The sequence below is a fragment of the Daphnia magna genome, linkage group LG1, assembly GCF_020631705.1.
Source record: "Daphnia magna isolate NIES linkage group LG1, ASM2063170v1.1, whole genome shotgun sequence".
Classification (NCBI taxonomy): Eukaryota; Metazoa; Arthropoda; class Branchiopoda; order Diplostraca; family Daphniidae; genus Daphnia; species Daphnia magna.
The window spans coordinates 10,400,153-10,417,952 of record NC_059182.1 but is presented as its reverse complement, the minus strand read 5'-3'; the positions used below and the strand labels follow the sequence as shown (position 1 = coordinate 10,417,952).

At 39.3% G+C, this 17,800-nt stretch overlaps 2 protein-coding genes and 1 long non-coding RNA gene across 3 annotated transcripts; 1 reads left to right on the top strand and 2 right to left on the bottom strand.

The window, feature by feature from the left end:
- Positions 1-1,081: 1,081 nt before the first annotated feature.
- LOC123470022 lies at positions 1,082-2,376 on the bottom strand. The gene is made up of 3 exons (XM_045169502.1): positions 2,265-2,376; positions 1,798-2,201; positions 1,082-1,730 (listed from the first exon to the last, which is right to left on the bottom strand). Exons 2-3 carry the CDS (start codon positions 1,937-1,939, stop codon positions 1,147-1,149), a joined length of 726 nt encoding a protein of 241 aa, XP_045025437.1. The 5' UTR covers positions 1,940-2,201; positions 2,265-2,376; the 3' UTR covers positions 1,082-1,146.
- Positions 2,377-9,410: 7,034 nt separating this feature from the next.
- LOC123470021 lies at positions 9,411-9,677 on the bottom strand. Its single transcript, XR_006643388.1, has 2 exons — positions 9,587-9,677; positions 9,411-9,513 (listed from the first exon to the last, which is right to left on the bottom strand). It is a non-coding gene; the product is annotated as an uncharacterized LOC123470021 (long non-coding RNA).
- A 4,967-nt stretch (positions 9,678-14,644) lies between these two features.
- LOC116935476 (ubiquinone biosynthesis monooxygenase COQ6, mitochondrial) lies at positions 14,645-17,497 on the top strand. The gene is made up of 8 exons (XM_032942776.2): positions 14,645-14,858; positions 14,946-15,133; positions 15,206-15,445; positions 15,538-15,645; positions 15,708-15,770; positions 16,554-16,661; positions 16,807-17,021; positions 17,102-17,497. Exons 1-8 carry the CDS (start codon positions 14,705-14,707, stop codon positions 17,412-17,414), a joined length of 1,389 nt encoding a protein of 462 aa, XP_032798667.2. The 5' UTR covers positions 14,645-14,704; the 3' UTR covers positions 17,415-17,497.
- Positions 17,498-17,800: the final 303 nt, after the last annotated feature.

Sequence of the window (17,800 nt, the reverse complement as noted above, 5' to 3'; positions counted from 1 at the left end):
ACCTGTAGTTGAAGATGAGCAGTACTTGAGGTGTGTGCTAGCTGTGAAAGTGTTATTTCTCCCACTCAACACAATAAATCCTGAGGCGCTCCATATTCAATCCAATGATGGTAAGCCATCTGTGGATTGCCGTAGGAGCCTCCTGGGGAGGCAATTATCCAGCTGATTGATACTTTTGTTTCCCGAAAATGCCACATTATTGCAAATTTGTTATATTTCACTTGAATTTAAAATAAAATTAACGATTATTTTAATTTATACATAATTTCCTAAAACAAAAATTGTTGTTATGCAATTTTCAAATTGAAATTGAAAATAATTTTTTTTTTACTTCTGGCAACAGGCTTCGTTACTGCTTTAACCCATGAACCTTCGACGCCATTTGCAGTACAGCTCAGCCACTACTCAGTAGCACATTATTGAAGGCTCCAGTTTTTTGTCTCCTTTCTCAACAGTTTTCTCGCCTTTTTCCACGGCATATTAAGGTAAATAGTTTTGTTCATTGTTTTTGTCCACGGTGGTGTGGTATTTACTTCTAATGGCTCTCAAAATTGTTGTTGAGCGATTTTCAAAAGTGGCTTATGTGTCTGTGCGGTATCGTCATGCAATCGTCGACTGTTAGGTTGACGCCATTTTGGATCGATTGTATGGCCTGTTGAGTTTTTCTTTATGTCTGATCAGCATCGGATAACAACTAATTTTGTTAACAATTTCATTTTATGCAGATTGGCGTGTCGTGCTACACCATCAGCATAAGCACTGCTCCAAAGTGGTGTGGCCCTAGGGTGTCCCATATTTGGGCTTTTTTTTATTTTTTGAATTTTTTTTTTTATCGGGGTGTGTTTTTTGAAGAAAAACGTCGTAGTGCTATTCATTTAAAAAAAAATAAGTCTAGGGGTCCCCGTAGGCGAAAAACCGCCAAAAAGTGCCAAAAACTACGATTTTTGGTACTAAAAAATTAAAAATAAATACTTAGGTTTCATATTTCACTGCGTTCTTCAAAACAACAATAGATGACCACCTTACTTATGACTTCATAGAAAAAAAAAATTAAATATTAACTTGTGAGGGTACCCGTGAGTGAAATTCAATGTCTTTTTATTTTTTTCGGTGTTTTGATACAATCGGTGATAAATCAAATTAAATTCAACCTAACTGTTCTTTTCTCCCATTTAAAGATACTTGTTGACGATGGTTTTCTACAACTTGAAGTAAAAACTGTTGTTGTTCTTCATTATGGACAACATTTCTGAAGTCGGTAATCAGCTTAACTCCGCGCTCCGCGCTGTCATTTACTACTTCCATTCCATTGATGATGTCTCGAAGAAATCTGTAGTCTTCAAATTTTTCCCAGTGTGATGATTCAAATTGCATCCACTCTATTTCTTTGCTTGTGCAACGTAGAAGATGGAAAATGAGCCATGATCGCTGGCCGATGAGGTCAATCAAGGTAGGAATAGTATTCTCAAACTGTGGCATTTTCGGCTTGGCTGAAACAAATGATGTAGGACGTGGAATCTTTTTCAGTTTGTTTATCATCATTGTTCGCCAGAAATGAGAATTCCTTCCATCAAAAATTGCTAAAATGACAAGTTCCTCCGTTAAATACCAAAGGTGTTTTTTGCAAGACGATAGCGCAGCATCCGCTACTATTTTTTGTGATTCACCATCTTCCCGGTATTGACACATTCCTCCTATGAATTGAAGGTCAACCGTAGGTGCACAACTAGCTGTAAGATTAAATATTTATTGTAGATAAAGGAAAAGATAAAAGAAATAATTTTAAAGTTTTTTTACCGAGACGGGAGCGCAAAAACGCCATACTATGGAACAACACAATATAATCCGAGATTGTTTTAATTTGAGAAAGTTCATTTTTATCCAGTTGAAAACGTTCAGACAGCATTTGCATCTTTAATGCGTAAATTGCTATGTGCATAAACCGGGCTCTATGATGAGCGCCTGGTTTTCGAAACTGGAAATTTCTTCCCGCAGGAAGAGTCCCCCCTAGAAATATCACGGTCAACTCGATCAACTCCCTATAATCTTCTCTAGGAAAACTCTGAGATGCTAGATGAGACTGACCCCAATCTAACACTTTTCTTCCTTGTTGATAAGAAAACGACTCTTCGTCATCGGGCCATTCAAATAAACAGAGATTGTGTGTATCGCGATCCAAGTTTTCCCATTCTTGTTGAAATCTATCCAGACGAATACCATATATATAGAATAAAAAGCTTAATAGTAGGCATGCTAAGAATTACCTTTTCAAAAGCGGTTCGATGGGACTATTAGAATCACCGATTACGGCAGACCAGACGTGTTTAATATGTAACTCGTAAAAGTGATGGCGACAGGCTAGCCATAAAACTGCACGTCCCAGTTGTTAATAGCGTAGCACATCCACGATGAATTCCAGTATTCGAGGCGGTGGTGTCAAAAACCAACCCAATAACATTATCGGTGACTTCCCATGTTGATAAAAGATTGACAACAGCATTCTTTTGGGATAACCCAGTTGAGTCTGAAATAATTGGAACGCCGAGTAGCTTGGGAGCTTCCAAATGTGGCTTGCCGCTGACGAGAATAGCCACTCTCTCATTCATTTGACCGTTTAGTTTCGTAATCATCTTTGAATCCCAATGGACGACAACAAATTTTGGCTTGTTTGCCATCCATTCTTCAAAAATCTCTCTTGCTTTTTCTTCTCTTTGTTTTTTTCTGTGACGATGACCAGTTGATTTTGACAAGGAAACATCCAAGAGATTTCCTCCTCCACTTCTTATAAGTGCGCTTGCCATAGCTACCTGACCTCTGATACTGACATTACATCGGTCTGAAGTTTGTGAAATGTCTTTTAGTATTGATCTTGTTGGTAGATCAATAGTTATTACAGACGGATGTGGTGTTGAAGTTCGATCAGGAATGAAGTCTTCAATGTCTTCATCAGTCGACTCGGATATATTACTGCTTTCATCACTAAATATCTGGACTATTTGGGTATTCGTGAGATTTCTTTTCTTTTCAACACAAATTTGCCTTGCCTTTCGTCTTTTTCTAGTTGAATATTTGCTTGATCTTCTCGGCCCATGAATCCAATTTGCGGGGTTTGTCGTTGATTTAATAGAAACTGATAGTCCTGTTTCCACCCGGGCTGTCGAGATGATTTCAATGTTTCATAACAATCGTTGGCAGACATGTCGAATAGCTTTAAAATATCAGATGAAAAATTTTCTATTCTTTTGCTCGTTCTTTCGTTTAACTTCTTTGTTGTGAACTTGCTTCTTGCTTGTAAATCAATTCTCTTAAATGACATCCAACATTTGACAAGCCTGACTATTGCTGTTATACATAAATTTTCTGCTTTGATTGGAATATTTGATTTTTCCCATACTGTTCGCAATTCTTTAAAAATAATTTCACACTTCTCTCTCGTTGATTGAGATCCTTTTGTGGAATATGAACACTGTTGACTCAGGTGTAAATATCTCTTCAACACAAGTGATTTTATGGGTAAGCGAGATCGTTTGGACAAACTCTCCTCTTCACTAGGGCCGATAAGCCAATCGATCGATTTTCCGCGGATATTTCTTCGTTCTTGGTTGGATTTTTTCCTCAGTTGATTTAGCACATTTTCACTTGTCGATTCCCTGACTTGTTTTCCTGAACGTAGAACAGGCATTGCAACAGAGCTTTCAACTGAACAAACTAGTACTTCAACATGAGACAGCTGAGACCAGTGACCCCGTTTTATGAAAGTACTAATTGTGCGCGTTGCCAGATAATCTTAAATTCGGTCACGGGTACCCTCACAAGTTGATATTTAATTTTTTTTTTCTATGAAGTCATAAGTAAGGTGATCATCTATTGTTGTTTTGAAGAACGCAGTGAAATATGAAACCTAAGTATTTATTTTTAATTTTTTAGTACCAAAAATCGTAGTTTTTGGCACTTTTTGGCGGTTTTTCGCCTACGGGGACCCCTAGACTTATTTTTTTTTTTAATGAATAGCACTACGACGTTTTTCTTCAAAAAACACACCCCGATAAAAAAAAAAAATTCAAAAAATAAAAAAAAGCCCAAATATGGGACACCCTAGTGTGGCCCGCAAAAACCCTACTGAGTTCCACCGATCTCCACTGCTATTTTCTGCAAATAACTTCGGCGGATCATCGTAACCTTTGAGACGGTTCATTTAAAAACATTTTATTTAGTATATAAGGTTAAATTTTATTGAAGCAGTTGTGGGCAGCGTTCTTTCGCAAGTTTGGCTGTTTGTTCATAGGAATTATTCTAGTGACTGTGTGTGTGAGGACATGGCTAGTGCGAATCCAGCCAACGTTAAACGTAGAAAGAGGAGGGATGTTCAGCGTAACGTTCGAGATTTAAATTTTTTAATAATGGAGGATGAGAGTGAAGAGGAAGTTTTTCCCGAAGCCGTTGATGTCGGGCTAAACGCAGAAGGGTATGATCGGGACCCTGAAGCAGAGCTTGTTCATAATGCTGTTGTATTGGGAACTGTCGAATCAACTGAAAATTTTGAAGACGATTGCTTAGACACCAATGATAGTAATACTGGCGTTTCATCTGCAAGCGTAAGTGGAAATAGTTCCATATGTGATTTTGAAGAATTAAACCACGACAGTGACTGGCTAGAAGAGGCTTTAGGTGGAGATCAATCATTAAAAAAACAATTGGCTTCTTGGGCTTTAGTTTGTGACGTAAAACAACATCAAGTAGATTCTCTTTTGAAAATTTTGCGAACTCAATCTGGTTTAGAATATTTGCCTTCAACCTGCCGTACGCTAGTAAAAACCCCTCGCGATGTTGTTTTAACTGAAATGTTCCCTGGTTTTTACTTTCATTTTGGACTAGAGAAGGGCATTGTCAATGCTCTTTAAAATGCCTCACTTGACAAGGGTGAATTTGATTTGTACATTAACATTGATGGACTTCCATTGTCAAAATCTAGTGGAAGTCAATTTTGGAGCGTTCTATTGCGGGTGGCAAACTTAAAAGGAGCCAACGAAGCCCCTTTTAATGCTGGAACATACTGGGGTTTAGAAAAACCATTTGATTCAAACATATACTTGGAACATTCTTGTCGCGAGTTAAAGGTTATCCTTGAGTATGGTATAACTGTAAGGGGTGTACTTTTACGAGTTCGTAATTGCGCTTTTATTTGCGACGCTCCAGCAAAAGCCTTTATTTTGAAAATTGTAGATCACGGTGGTTACAGCTGCTGCCCTAAATGTGAAACCATAGGTGAATATGCGGTTGATGATAAAGCTGGAAGAACTCAAGTAAATCCAAGGGGAAGGGTTGTTTACGTAGAGACTGATGCAGCATTACGCGACGACGAATCTTTCAGGTCACAAAGTGACCCCGATCATCACAGAGGACGGACCATTCTTGAAGAGCTGCCGATTGATCTTGTCCTTGATGTACCATTTGATTATTTGCATTTAACTTTACTGGGAGTACATCGTAAGTTAGGCAATTTATGGATTAAGGGGGGAGAGTTCAAACTTAGTCCGTTTAAGTTACGATGAGTAGATGGTCACCTCGTTTCGATTAAAAAGTACTGCCCGAGAGATTTTGCACGCAAGCCGCGAATTACCAAAGATTTCGCTAGGTGGAAAGGAACCGAGCACGGTCAATGTCTTGAGTATTTTGGACCTGTTGTTTTTTTCAATATTGTCCCGCAGGACCAGTACGAACATTTTCTGTCGTTGAGCATTGCTATAAGAATTTTATCATCAGAATCTCTTTGTATTACTTTTAATGAGTATGCTCACAAACTTCTTGTAAATTTCGTCAAAAATTCAGTTCAGTTGTATGGGAAATCGTTTGTTTCTTACAATGTGCATGGACTAATTCACTTGGCTAAAGATGTGATACGTTTTGGGCCTTTGAATACTTACAGTGCATACCCGTTTGAAAACTATTTACAAGAAGTAAAACGGAAAGTAAGAAAGAGTGAAAAACCGTTAAAACAGTTAGTCCATCGAACGCAGGAGCTGGAATTAAACGTTATCAGTGAAATTCCTGTTAGTGCTACAAAGTGGTATCTGTTTAAAAAAGAGCATTTTTCTGGGCCGACGCTACAGCACTGCTTTGGTATTCAATTCCGACAGGTTTTGGTGGGAAAGAGATTCCTATCATGCGAAAAAAACGATTTGGCAAACTGTTGTGTTTTACTAACAGATGGAAATGTTGCGCTAATTGAGAATTTTGTTGAAATGCGAGGCGATCCTTTTTTTATCGGGCGGCTTTATATAGACAAATCAGATCTATTCATTTCGCCAATTTCTTCCTCCCGTTTAGATATTGTTAAGAAATGAGGGTAAGGAATAGCTTAGATGGGTGTCTTTTGAGAACCGCTCGGTCTATTTCCTGACTTTAGCAGACACACACAGGTTACTCACGCATTACCGCGTTTACACCGGTGCCTGCATTACCGCAGCGCACCACGAACACACCGGTGCCTGCATTACCGCAGCGCACCACGAACGGTCGTATTACCACGACCGTCCGGACCTGGCCATGCTTGTTGGCATTCCAGCACCAGCAATTACACAACACGACACAATCGATCACACCTGGCCATGCTTATTGGCATTCCAGCACCAGCAAAGTAGACACAAATACTACCACACAAAGACATGTCACCAGAGACTGTTGAGTCTGGCTGGTTAGACACCGAGAGCAAGACTGCCCCAATTACAAAGGAGAAGATGGGGAAGAACAAAGGGAGTAGGAAGTCGTCACGTCGACGAAGAGGGAAAGTCGGCCAAAGGTCGAAGACGCTCACATAACGTTACAATATATATAAGGTCTCGCTCCTTAGTGAGGAACTTTTCTTTTGGCCTCTCGATATGGTTTCAAAAAAATGCTACAGGATGCCTAGACTGTTTCCCCCTAACTCATTTGCAATTTTCCCTCTTATTGCTGAGGACCTGAAGTTTCCTTGATAGTCAGGTCTTGCTTTGTGTGCTTTGTGACTCAGTTTAACTCACTTGTTACAGAATAGCATCGATGGCATCTCCCACTCCTTTCCGGACATCGACCAGAGAAAGAAGAGCAAAGCAGTTGGATGGATATGTGGACGCGTCGTTCAGCGAAACAGAAGAACCCCTGCTTTACTCACCACCGTCCCCTCCATCTACACTAGTTGGCATTTCTGGTCGCTCTGTCTCAAACGATAGTCTCCGTTCTCCACCGGCGAAGAGGGGGCCACCAAAGCGCATTCCTCATCCTCGACCATGGAAGCCGAGCCCACAAAACTTGAATAACTTCTCTCAGTACAGGTCTCACACTTCGAAACCAACGACTGTACCCTGCATAGCTGCTCAAAAGGAGATAGCTGATGTCACTAAGAAGTCGGCTGCTGTGACAAGGCAGTCGGCAGTCGTGCATGGATTAAACGCGAGTGATGTTGCTAAGAAACCGGTTGCTGCGCCAAGTAAATCGACCGCTGCGCCAAGAAAGCTGGCAGTTGTTCCTGGTTTACCCAATTGCCCTAAGACCAATAGCGTAAACAAGAGAAATATCCCAACGTTAAGAATCAAAACATTTCAAGTAAGAACCCATCTTTGGCATATCCTCAATATTTAATCACAATTAAAAAATATTTGTAATTTTTCCTCATATCAGAAAACCAGGTTAAAAAAATTGATGGAAATCTCACTATTCATGACGAGCTTTATGGCCCAGAAAATGCTTGTTCAGCTGCAGAAGAATTTACAAACATGGAGAATCTTTCTTTTGATATAGATACAGTCAACCCAGATAATCAACGACTTAACGCAAATCAACATTCCTCGAGCGTTCAAAATGTTGAGGGTATCCAGCTGATTTTAAGAATTTTTAGAAGGTCATTCTTGAAACTTTTTTAATTTAGATTGTCCTAATTGGAACGATGAGCCTTATTTGGATGAGGTGAACGTGTGAGTCAATTCATTTCAGCATTTGGACGAGGCTTTTTCGCAAACGGATAGTGCCCCGTTGAGTTATCCTGATATTGGTACCTGTCCTATTCAAATACCTTTACAAGAGGTTTCACTAGTGAGAAATGATCAACGTAAACCGCAGCATTATTTTCCCGTATCTGAAGCCCACCGTACTCGACCAGCTATAGAACAACGTGCTCAAGCGGAGAATCGTGAAGGAGAAGCTATTAGGAGCAAACGAGATAGCAACAGCGATCAAGGTGATGCATTTCCAAACCTATTGCATTGTTTCTTTTATGACTAATCATCAAATTTTACTCACTCTAGATTTTCGTTCATACGCCAAGCGCAATTTTGAATACATTAAAGTTCATTTACGAGAACTAACTTCTTCCGTCGAAACCCTTACACTGGCGGTCAACCAACGCGACGTGACGGATAAAATCGAGGATACTGCCAACATTTCGGGTTTTGAGTTCCCGATTAACGACATTGAAACTATGAAGGAGTTGGAAAATCTCCTTTCCACTGGAGACGTAAAAACTCGATTGGTAAATTTGGTCTTCTGTATGTAAGTCACTTGTACGCAATGAGTGAAACGCTATGATTCCTTTCTAGGTTGTCTTGCTTGGACGTGTCGGTGGAGATGTCGTGAGCAGCACGACGTATCGTGTCATGGCCAAGTTAATGACTAATAGACTTGGAACTGAAATAACTTGGACTGGTCGGTCAAAACCCAATGAATTTAAGCATAAAATGTTGGACATGCCAAGGATTTTTGCTGCAATCTGTGGTAATGGTGCCAACAAAGTCTATTGCCTTATTTGCCACTTAAATCCTAATTATTTTTATTGATTAGACGCAGTTCGTTTTCACCCTCGCCTGAAAGAGGCCACTGATTATAATAAGTGTACACTTCGGTGAAGGAATGGCTTCGCCACTCAATCGACCGATACAAAGTAAGTGTATCCCCAATCCTTGCGCTAGTAGTAAGATATGATTAATCTGTCGACGTATCTTTTCTAACTAGGAAGAAAAGTGACCACACTCGTCACCTTGGATAATGAGCGCTGTGGTGGTGGTTTACAGCGCGTCAGGTTTTTCGTTGCTGGACCGAATAAATTATAATAAATTTAAACATAACAAATAAATATTAAACTTCAAATTGTTGTTTTTTTCAAAAACAATACAACATTACTTTTCATTGCGTTTTCTTTGTTTTTTATTCAACTTAGGAAATATATAATAATCAATTAATTTATATACAGGTAAAACCAATCTGTACAAGAAAGGTACAGATCTGGCATACCGGAGGTATGTTACAGGGCGGACAGATGGTACAAATCTGGCCTTCAAAAGGAAGGGGTTTGGAACGAAAATGGATTGCCACGGGATACCCACGACCTCCAGATGGGCTCACCTATGGAGCACCATCGGCAGAATTTGTGTTGAGTGGGGCTGCATTTTCATTAACGGTTTCTTCAGTTGTAATGTTCAATTCTGACTCATTTGAGGTATTCGGATCCTGAACATCATCCATCGGCGTCAATTTCACCATTGTCTATGAAAACAAGTATTGGTTTTGATAAATAAATATGAAAAGAAGCTAATTTAACATTGATAACGATGCTTACTGGTAGTGTCGGTATTGTTTCTACGACTACTAATGCAGGTTGTTTAGCCATAGCTGGTAACTACTTTTCAACTTAAAGGTTCTCATCTGGAACGACTTCCATAGGGGTGGCCAAATCATAAGAAACTATTTATATAACAATGTCTTAATATAACACAACATCATTTTTTAAATTCAAAAATTACTCTTTTTGTTTAGTCTGCTCTTCTTCACAAAGGCATATCTTTCTTTATTTGGATGCTTCCTGCACTTTTAATCGACAGTAGGGTTTGCTAAATAATTAAAATGTTGCTTAGCATGTGTAAATACAACTACAGAACTGATTTTTACCTATTGAATTGTTTATCCTATTCACATTGCAAATTCTTTGTAATGGTTGTAAGGAAGTTTCATCTCAATAAAAATTACTTTGTAACTGGGCAATTCCACTCCATACTGTAAAAGAATTGTATACTTACTGGGTGTAAGGAAATATCTCGGAATGGCTCCTTCCTTCAAAACCCATCGTTTAAAAGCATGAAACACTTTTTATGTCATTCTCATCAAAATGACGCGTGCAAATACGAGAATTGTTCGTCAAAACGATTGACGGTATTTGCTGTTGCCATAATCCTACGGCTGTTTTTGGGACGGAGAACAGAGCAATTCCACTTTTTATTTGCGCACTTTTATAGTATGTTGAATTACAATCTGGAACAGAACACTTGCCAACCATTTTGGCGCCAATTCCGAATTTCTAGAGTTTTTTAACATCTTACAGCTTCTTACATCAATAGGATAAGCGTTCAAAATGGCCGTCGAAAACTCAGTTTTCTCTCGATAGATGACTCTAATTCTAGTTTCCACCACTGTGCCCCGCCCCAAAACCGTCGAAATTTTAGACATTCAGACCAACGAAACGCGGTATAGTGATTCGTCTCAGCCTGAACCAAACAGGGTTCTATGACTCTGCCAACCAGAGTTCTATGACTCTGCCAACCAGAGTCATAGAACCCTGGTTGGTTCACGACATGGGGGGAATCGTCTGTCATTGTGCCTAATTTCGGAAATAGCAGTCAGAGCCTCCAGCGGGTGTGTGATAAGTGCACCAATCAGGAAATACGTTTGAAAACTTCAACAGCCAATCACAACAGTGATAAAGGAAACGAACAGAGCAGACGATACCAGAAAAATTGAAGCTCGAATAGAAACACTGAAATGGCCGTTGAATAATTCAGTTTCTCTCGATAGATGACTCTGATTCTACTTTCCACCACTTTGCTCCGCCCCAAAACTGTCGAAATTTTAGACATTCAGACCAACGAAACGCGGTATAGGGATTCCTCTCAGCCTGAACGGGATAGGGAAATTTGGGCTAGTTGCCCAAAGGACTCCAGGTTTTCCGACACTTGGACTTCTGGCACTCGACACTTGGACGACCGGTTCGCGACAGGAGGACATCTGTCTAGCGACGTTAGGACTACTGGTTCCCGACGTTTGGGCGCGACAATCAATGTTGCTGAACCCAGCAAGTCCTTTACGAGATCACGACAAGTGAACTCCCGGGCCAGCGACGTTTGGTCGGTTTGGACTCTTTTTCTTTCGGTAAGTATTTTAAATTCGATTGGTCTTCATATTTCATTGTAATTATTGTCTAGCTTATATTTATCTTATATTTATTGCTTGAATTTATCGGCTAGATTATAGATTCTCTTATTACTGTAATGTAAAAAAATTGAATACAATTACGTGAGTTTAGAGCCACTTGCAATAATTGTGTCATTGTTTTATTTACTTTTTGGGCATGTCCTTTAACGAAAACCAAAGTGTTGTTTACGAATTAGTCGAGAATTTTGTGAAATCGCAAGAATGTCTGGCCAGCGAAGGCCTGGAGTTCGTGGACGGCAAGCAGTTGTTTAAGGGGCTTCCTTGCCTGTGTTATTTTTTAAGCCTTGTGTTATTTTTTAAGTTATTATTTTTTTTTTCCTTATGTCCTGCCGAAGTGTAACCAAGCACTGTTTAAATTTACGTTTGATCGTGATTGCCATATGTGAATCTACCCAGAAAAATTGTACAACCGTGAACGAAGAATTTTGTATTTATGTTGTTTAATACATTAACATTTGAACTACAATCTGTTTGTGTTCTGAAGTCTGACTGGAACAAACATGGTTACCCATGTTCGTTCCATTTCAGAATACAAGAAGGGTCAGAAGTCTGACTGGAACAAACATGGTTACCCATGTTCGTTCCATTTCAGAATGCAAGAAGGGAAAGAAGTCTGACTGGAACAAACATGGTTACCCATGTTCGTTCCATTTCAGAGTACAATATTTACATAATTGTAATTAAACTTTTCTTCTATAATAAAAATAAATAAGTTATCCAGCCGATAAATGTAAGCACAAATATCTATACAATAATCATAGTCAATTAAAAATACCTATGTTCTTAACGATCCTTCAGCTGCAACAAATAAGCAAATCCGTGCGTCACTGGATTGGGAGTCCTTTTGTCGCTAGATGAGGAGTTCCTATGTCGTAAAGAACACTGGAAAAAAAAAGAAAACAAAAACAAAAAGATTCCAAACGTCTATTACCCGGGAGTTCGAATGTCGATTGCCTGGGAGTCCACTCGTCGTTTAACTGGAAGTCTTTTCGTCGCTGAGTACTGGTCGAGTATTCTGCTAATTGGGTTCAGCAACATTTTGTTGTGTGTCCAAATGTCGGGAACCACTAGTCCTAAAGTCGATGGGCAGATGTCCTGGCGTCGTGTGCCAGATGTTTAAGTGTCGGAAACCTGCAACCAAAAGTCGTTTACCCTGGAGTCCTTTTGGTAACTCGCCCAAAAGAGTGCATGCCGCCTATGACTCTGCCTATAGGCAGAGTAATAGAATACTGGTGTAGCCACGCTTATGGCGGGCCCTCCCATTGCCTTTTTGGCCTGAAAGTCTTTCTGTCCCATAACGAAAGCGCCACAGCGGCTGTGTTGTGAACTTGTGATGTATTACGTTTTCGCTATGTTTTCGCTCATTTTCGTCGTCTGTACTTCAGAAAGTAAACAAAAAGTGGCTTAATTAATTAGTGTGAAAAAATGTATGTATAAACATATGGGTTGTTATAACAATAACAACCCTTAAAACTCAATTCATAGGTGGCAGTTACGGTTATGCGACACTTAAATCGATATCTTGCCTCATTTTCTCACAATCGATACGCGAAATTGGCAACAACTTTTGGGAAAAAATCCGAGAGGGGGAGTTAACATGGCCGTGGCTACACCAGTTAGGGCTCGGCCCCGCGACGATCGGGTACGATTTTGGCCGAACCGCGCGGTTCCTTTTTTTAAAAAGGCCAAACCGGTGCGGTTCGGTTTATCAATTTTTGGGAACCGATCGCACCGCGGTTTCCGCGGTTTGTTGGGTCATACCGCGGTTTTAGGAAAAACCGCGATGTAAAAAACCGCGGTTTAGGAAAAACCGCGGTGTGACCCGTAAGAACCGCGGCAGTTTACACAATTTTACACAACAAGTTTTACACAGTTTATACAACAGTATAGAGCAGTAAAACATCCTACGTTGCACGTTCTCCACAAATGCGAAAATCTCATTTATGTCCAAGTTGGTCTGCTGCGGCTGCAGCGTCTTATGGAGAAACCAACTTCTTCATGTTAAAAAATAAGTTTTCATAAATATAATTAAGATTTTCCCCCTTTTCTTCCTAGCAGTGGGTACCCTATTCATTTTCATTTCCCAATTTTTTTTCTAGCCCTAGTTCTATCTGGTTTATTTTTATTTAGCTATTGTTTGTGAATGGTTTGTTGTTCATCCCCTTGTAGCAGACGAATTTCTGGCAGCAAACGAAATTCTTCGGCTAAAAGAGACGAGCAACTTACAAACAAAAATAAAATAAAAATAAAGTAGATAGAACTGGAGCTAGAAAAAAAAATTAGGAAATGAAAAGATGAATAGGGTACCCACTGCTAGGAAGAAAAGAGGGAAATCTAAATTATAGTTATGAAAACTTAATTTTCAACGTGAAGAAGATGGTTTCTCCATAAGACGCTGCAGCCGCAGCAGACCAACTTGGACACAAATGAGATTTTCGCATTTGTGGAAAACGCGCAACACAGGAGGTTTTACTGCTCTATAAGTCGTAAATTATGAGAAAAACCAGTTGTATTTTTGCCCACATCATTACAACAATTTTCTGAATCATCATTCGTCAATGTTTTCAATATCGAATTCAGTCAGATTGTGGGAACGTGAATCAATTTCGTTGAGCAAACCGGCTTTAAACCAGGAGCGCAAGCAGATGAGGGCTTCAACAGTCTCGGTATTAAGGCTCATCCTAGCAATTCCAAAACAATCTTTTCCAGTGCTGAACGCCCTCTCACTGCCTGCACTAGTGGCTGGAATACTTAACATATCTCTAGCCATGTTTGATAATTTAGGCCATTACAGCAATGCCTGACAGCCTGACGACCTGACTCAATTAAGTCAATTAGTCAAAGTTCGAAGTTCAACTCAGGTCCCACCTGGCAACCATTGGTGCCACTTTACGCTCAACGCGATTTGATTGGTTGATTTGAAATTTCCGTCAAATTTTCAAAAAATTTTCAAAATGGCGGCGGTTCGCACCGGTTTGACCGAATTCCAAACCGAGAACCGCACCGAAGTAAAAAACGGCTAAACCGAACCGACGGTTTGGTGATTTTTAGCCGGCAAACCGCGGTTCGCCCCGATCGAAAACGATCGGGGCCGAGCCCTAACACCAGTATCAGCCAGTATTCTATTAGGGCTGTTCGACATCTTTTTTCGCATTTGATTTGATCGCGCAACGCAGCATTCGACGGCCGATCCTGTCTGCTATGCCTGTATTTTTTTATTGTGCGAAATATGAATAAATTTAGAAGTTTCGCTGAAAAAGTTAGTGTTTCGTTTCACTTTATTCATCGTTTTGTTTTTTGTGTAAAAACTTTATTTTAAATTTTGTTTTCTACGATTTTTAAACAATACGCCATCTGTTGAATATCGATAAAACTACTTGGAAAGTATCGATACAACGATATATCTAAAAATATCGATATATCCTTAAAAAGTTTAGATAGTCGCCAACACTATTTTTTGGTTAAATAATCTATGGCAGGATTCTGTATGAATCGGTTTTTTCTGTCGTTTAAACAAGCGTGTGTGACACGCAGTTTTAGATTCAATCACAGCCCGGCTGCAACTCATTATGACATTATTATTTCGGGTGGTGGTATGGTAGGATTTGCAATGGCCTGCAGCTTAGGTAATTACACTTGTGTGTTTGAAAATGATAAACTGAATGAGGAAAGGTTTGAAACACTGTATTTATTATTGTTTTTAATGTCTATAGGTAGGAATAGCTGTTTAAAGAACAAAAGGATTTTGTTGTTGGAGTCATCAAATTACAAAGAGTTGAATCTGACAGCTTATAACCATCGTGTGTGTTCTCTAAACTTAAATTCCAAATTGCTACTTGAGTCTTTAGGTGCTTGGCAACATATTGTTAATGCTCGTTATTCTCCTGTGAAGAAGATGCAGGTCACTCTCACACTTTTCATTAATAATTCCATTATTATATGTATGTGCTTAACTGTTTCTCTCCTTATTTAGGTTTGGGATGCAGGCTCAGATGCAGTAATAACATTTGGAAGGGCTAATTTGAGTGAAGAAATTGCTTGGATTGTAGAAAATGATGTTATTCAAGATTCATTAGTGAAAGAATTACACCACAAAAATCAAGTAGATGTGCAGTATCAATCTAAGGTAATTAACTACAAGCTCCCAAAACATGCAGATGATGCAGTCCATGTTACTCTTGAAGATGGTTCTCATATCACCACAGATTTAATAGTAAGTGGGTCAACTCTCAATATGACTTCAAATTCAATGGCCATATACATTGTCTTTACTGTAAGCTCTTCATGTTCGGTTTGTTTATAAAGATTGGGGCAGATGGTTACAACTCGGGGTTACGGCAAGCTATGAAGACGCAGTACATCATGCATGATTATAATCAAATGGCAGTCGTTGCCACTCTTCGCATCTCGGAGGTTACTACCTTTTTGGAAATTTGACATCGTTTGTGCTGTCATTGACATAAATTTCACTCTAGAGCACGGAAAATGTCACAGCTTGGCAAAAATTTCTACCATCCGGTCCCATTGCTATCTTACCGGTTCGTATTTTCATTATAACGTTTGATGTGTTTAAAGCAGCGTTGCTTCTGAAACCCTGAAAGGTTTTTTAAAAAAATTATTAGCTTGCTCCCTAACCTTCAGTTGGGACGTTATAGCTCACTATAGATTACTGTTACTTGCTTTCGAGATGGCGCCTGGTTACATCAAAGAAAATTATTTATCCAGGAACACCTTTGTACTTAACTTTTCAGTTATCACTCTTGTCACACGAATGATAATTGAATTGGTTTCAGGCTCCCTACTCGCACTTAGTTTGTACGTGTTCAAACGTAAGTTGGTTTTGTGATATGATGGTTTTCAAATTAATTTTCAAATCTGTTCCTGTGCGAGTAGGATCCTTTTGTTCAGGACGAACATGATCGGAACATAACCTCATTCGTCTAATTTATTTTTTGATAAACAGAGCCGCTACAAGTGTTTAAAGAATCGTCCATTTTTATCGATTTTAAATGTACTTTTCCCCGCCGTAAATTTTTTGTTACTATTAAACTCCCTTAAAGTCGTTGCAGGCTTGCAGCCCAATAATATCAATGGTTAATATATGTTGAATTAAATAATAAGTAAAAGTTAAAATTAAGTACTTTACTGTTGAGAAAAATCAATGCTACCCCATTTGATTTAAATCCACAATGTTTTCTATAGTTCAATGGGAATCAGTAATTTTTTATGAGACTAATTTAAATCTTACGTTACGTAACACAAGTGTAAGTTTGTTAACGTGTAACAATTTAATAACTTGTACAATGATTCATTTGGTGCAGTTGAGCAACGATCTTAGTTCACTCGTGTGGAGTACAGATAAAAAATCGGCCCAACATTTACTGCATTTACCTCAAGAAATCTTTACGGACCAGATTAACCAAGCTATTGTAAGTACCCTAATGCTTGAAAAACAATGAAAGCTGAGAACATGAAAGGATGCATGTTGCAAAACTCGTGGACAATGATTTCATGGATGTATTTTGGTTTGGTCAAACAATGGTGTAATCTATCTAATTTTTTGTTTGTTTGCAGTGGAGTAACCAAGACAAGAATCGTATGGCCCAAAACGTCACAGAAAAATTTTTTCAATTGTTGAAAGTGTGCCGCATTAATTCGAGAGAGGAAAATGAAACCGATACTTTCCAGCTTCCACCCAGTGTAGTCGGCATAGAAGGACATCAAGCAGCTTTCCCTTTGAGTTTTGGCCATTCGGTTAATTACGTTTCTCATAAGGCTGTTTTGATAGGGTATGACAATCTTCCTTGAAACGTTTGCATCGACGTCAGAGGCCAGAATCAGCGGAAAATTACACGGTTCATTTTAACAGGGATGCGGCTCATCGAATACATCCCCTAGCCGGACAAGGAGTTAACCTGGGCTTCGGAGATGTTGTTGCCCTTAATCAAGTAATTAACGAGGCTATTGATAACGGATCTGACCATGGAAATTGTCTCTACCTCCAGAAATATCAATCTAATCGTCAATTGAGTAACTTACCCGTTATGGCAGTAGTTCACGGGTTGCACTTGTTATATGGTACAACGTCGCTGCCACAAGTTTTGTTGAGAAGTTTGGGCCTGACCCTTGCTGATTCATTATCTTCTGTTAAAAAATTTATGATTCAAAGAGCTTCAGCTTAGCTTGATGTAAAAATATACGGTTTCCAGTTTGAGAAAGTCTGCCTAAAAAATGTACGTTGTAGAAATATACAGACTTAAGAGTACAGTACAGAAAAAATCATCTCATTCCAAGAAAAATGCCCCCAATTGTACAATTGCTCGAGGTCGCGTAAGCGACTGAAGAGCAGTTAAGATTGTATGTATAATGGAGAAGACCTCAACTTTGTGTTGACCACTTTATTACCCAGCCTTTTAACGCACAAACAAAGAAAAACGAGTCTACCCGCTAAGGTGCCGCCCCCTCAGATCTCAGACTTTTTCAGGTGACGAATACAAAAAATTTCTCAGTTACTGTTCCACTTTCCGGATTTGAAGCCATTTCCACTGTTGAAGCGGTCCTGGTTTCC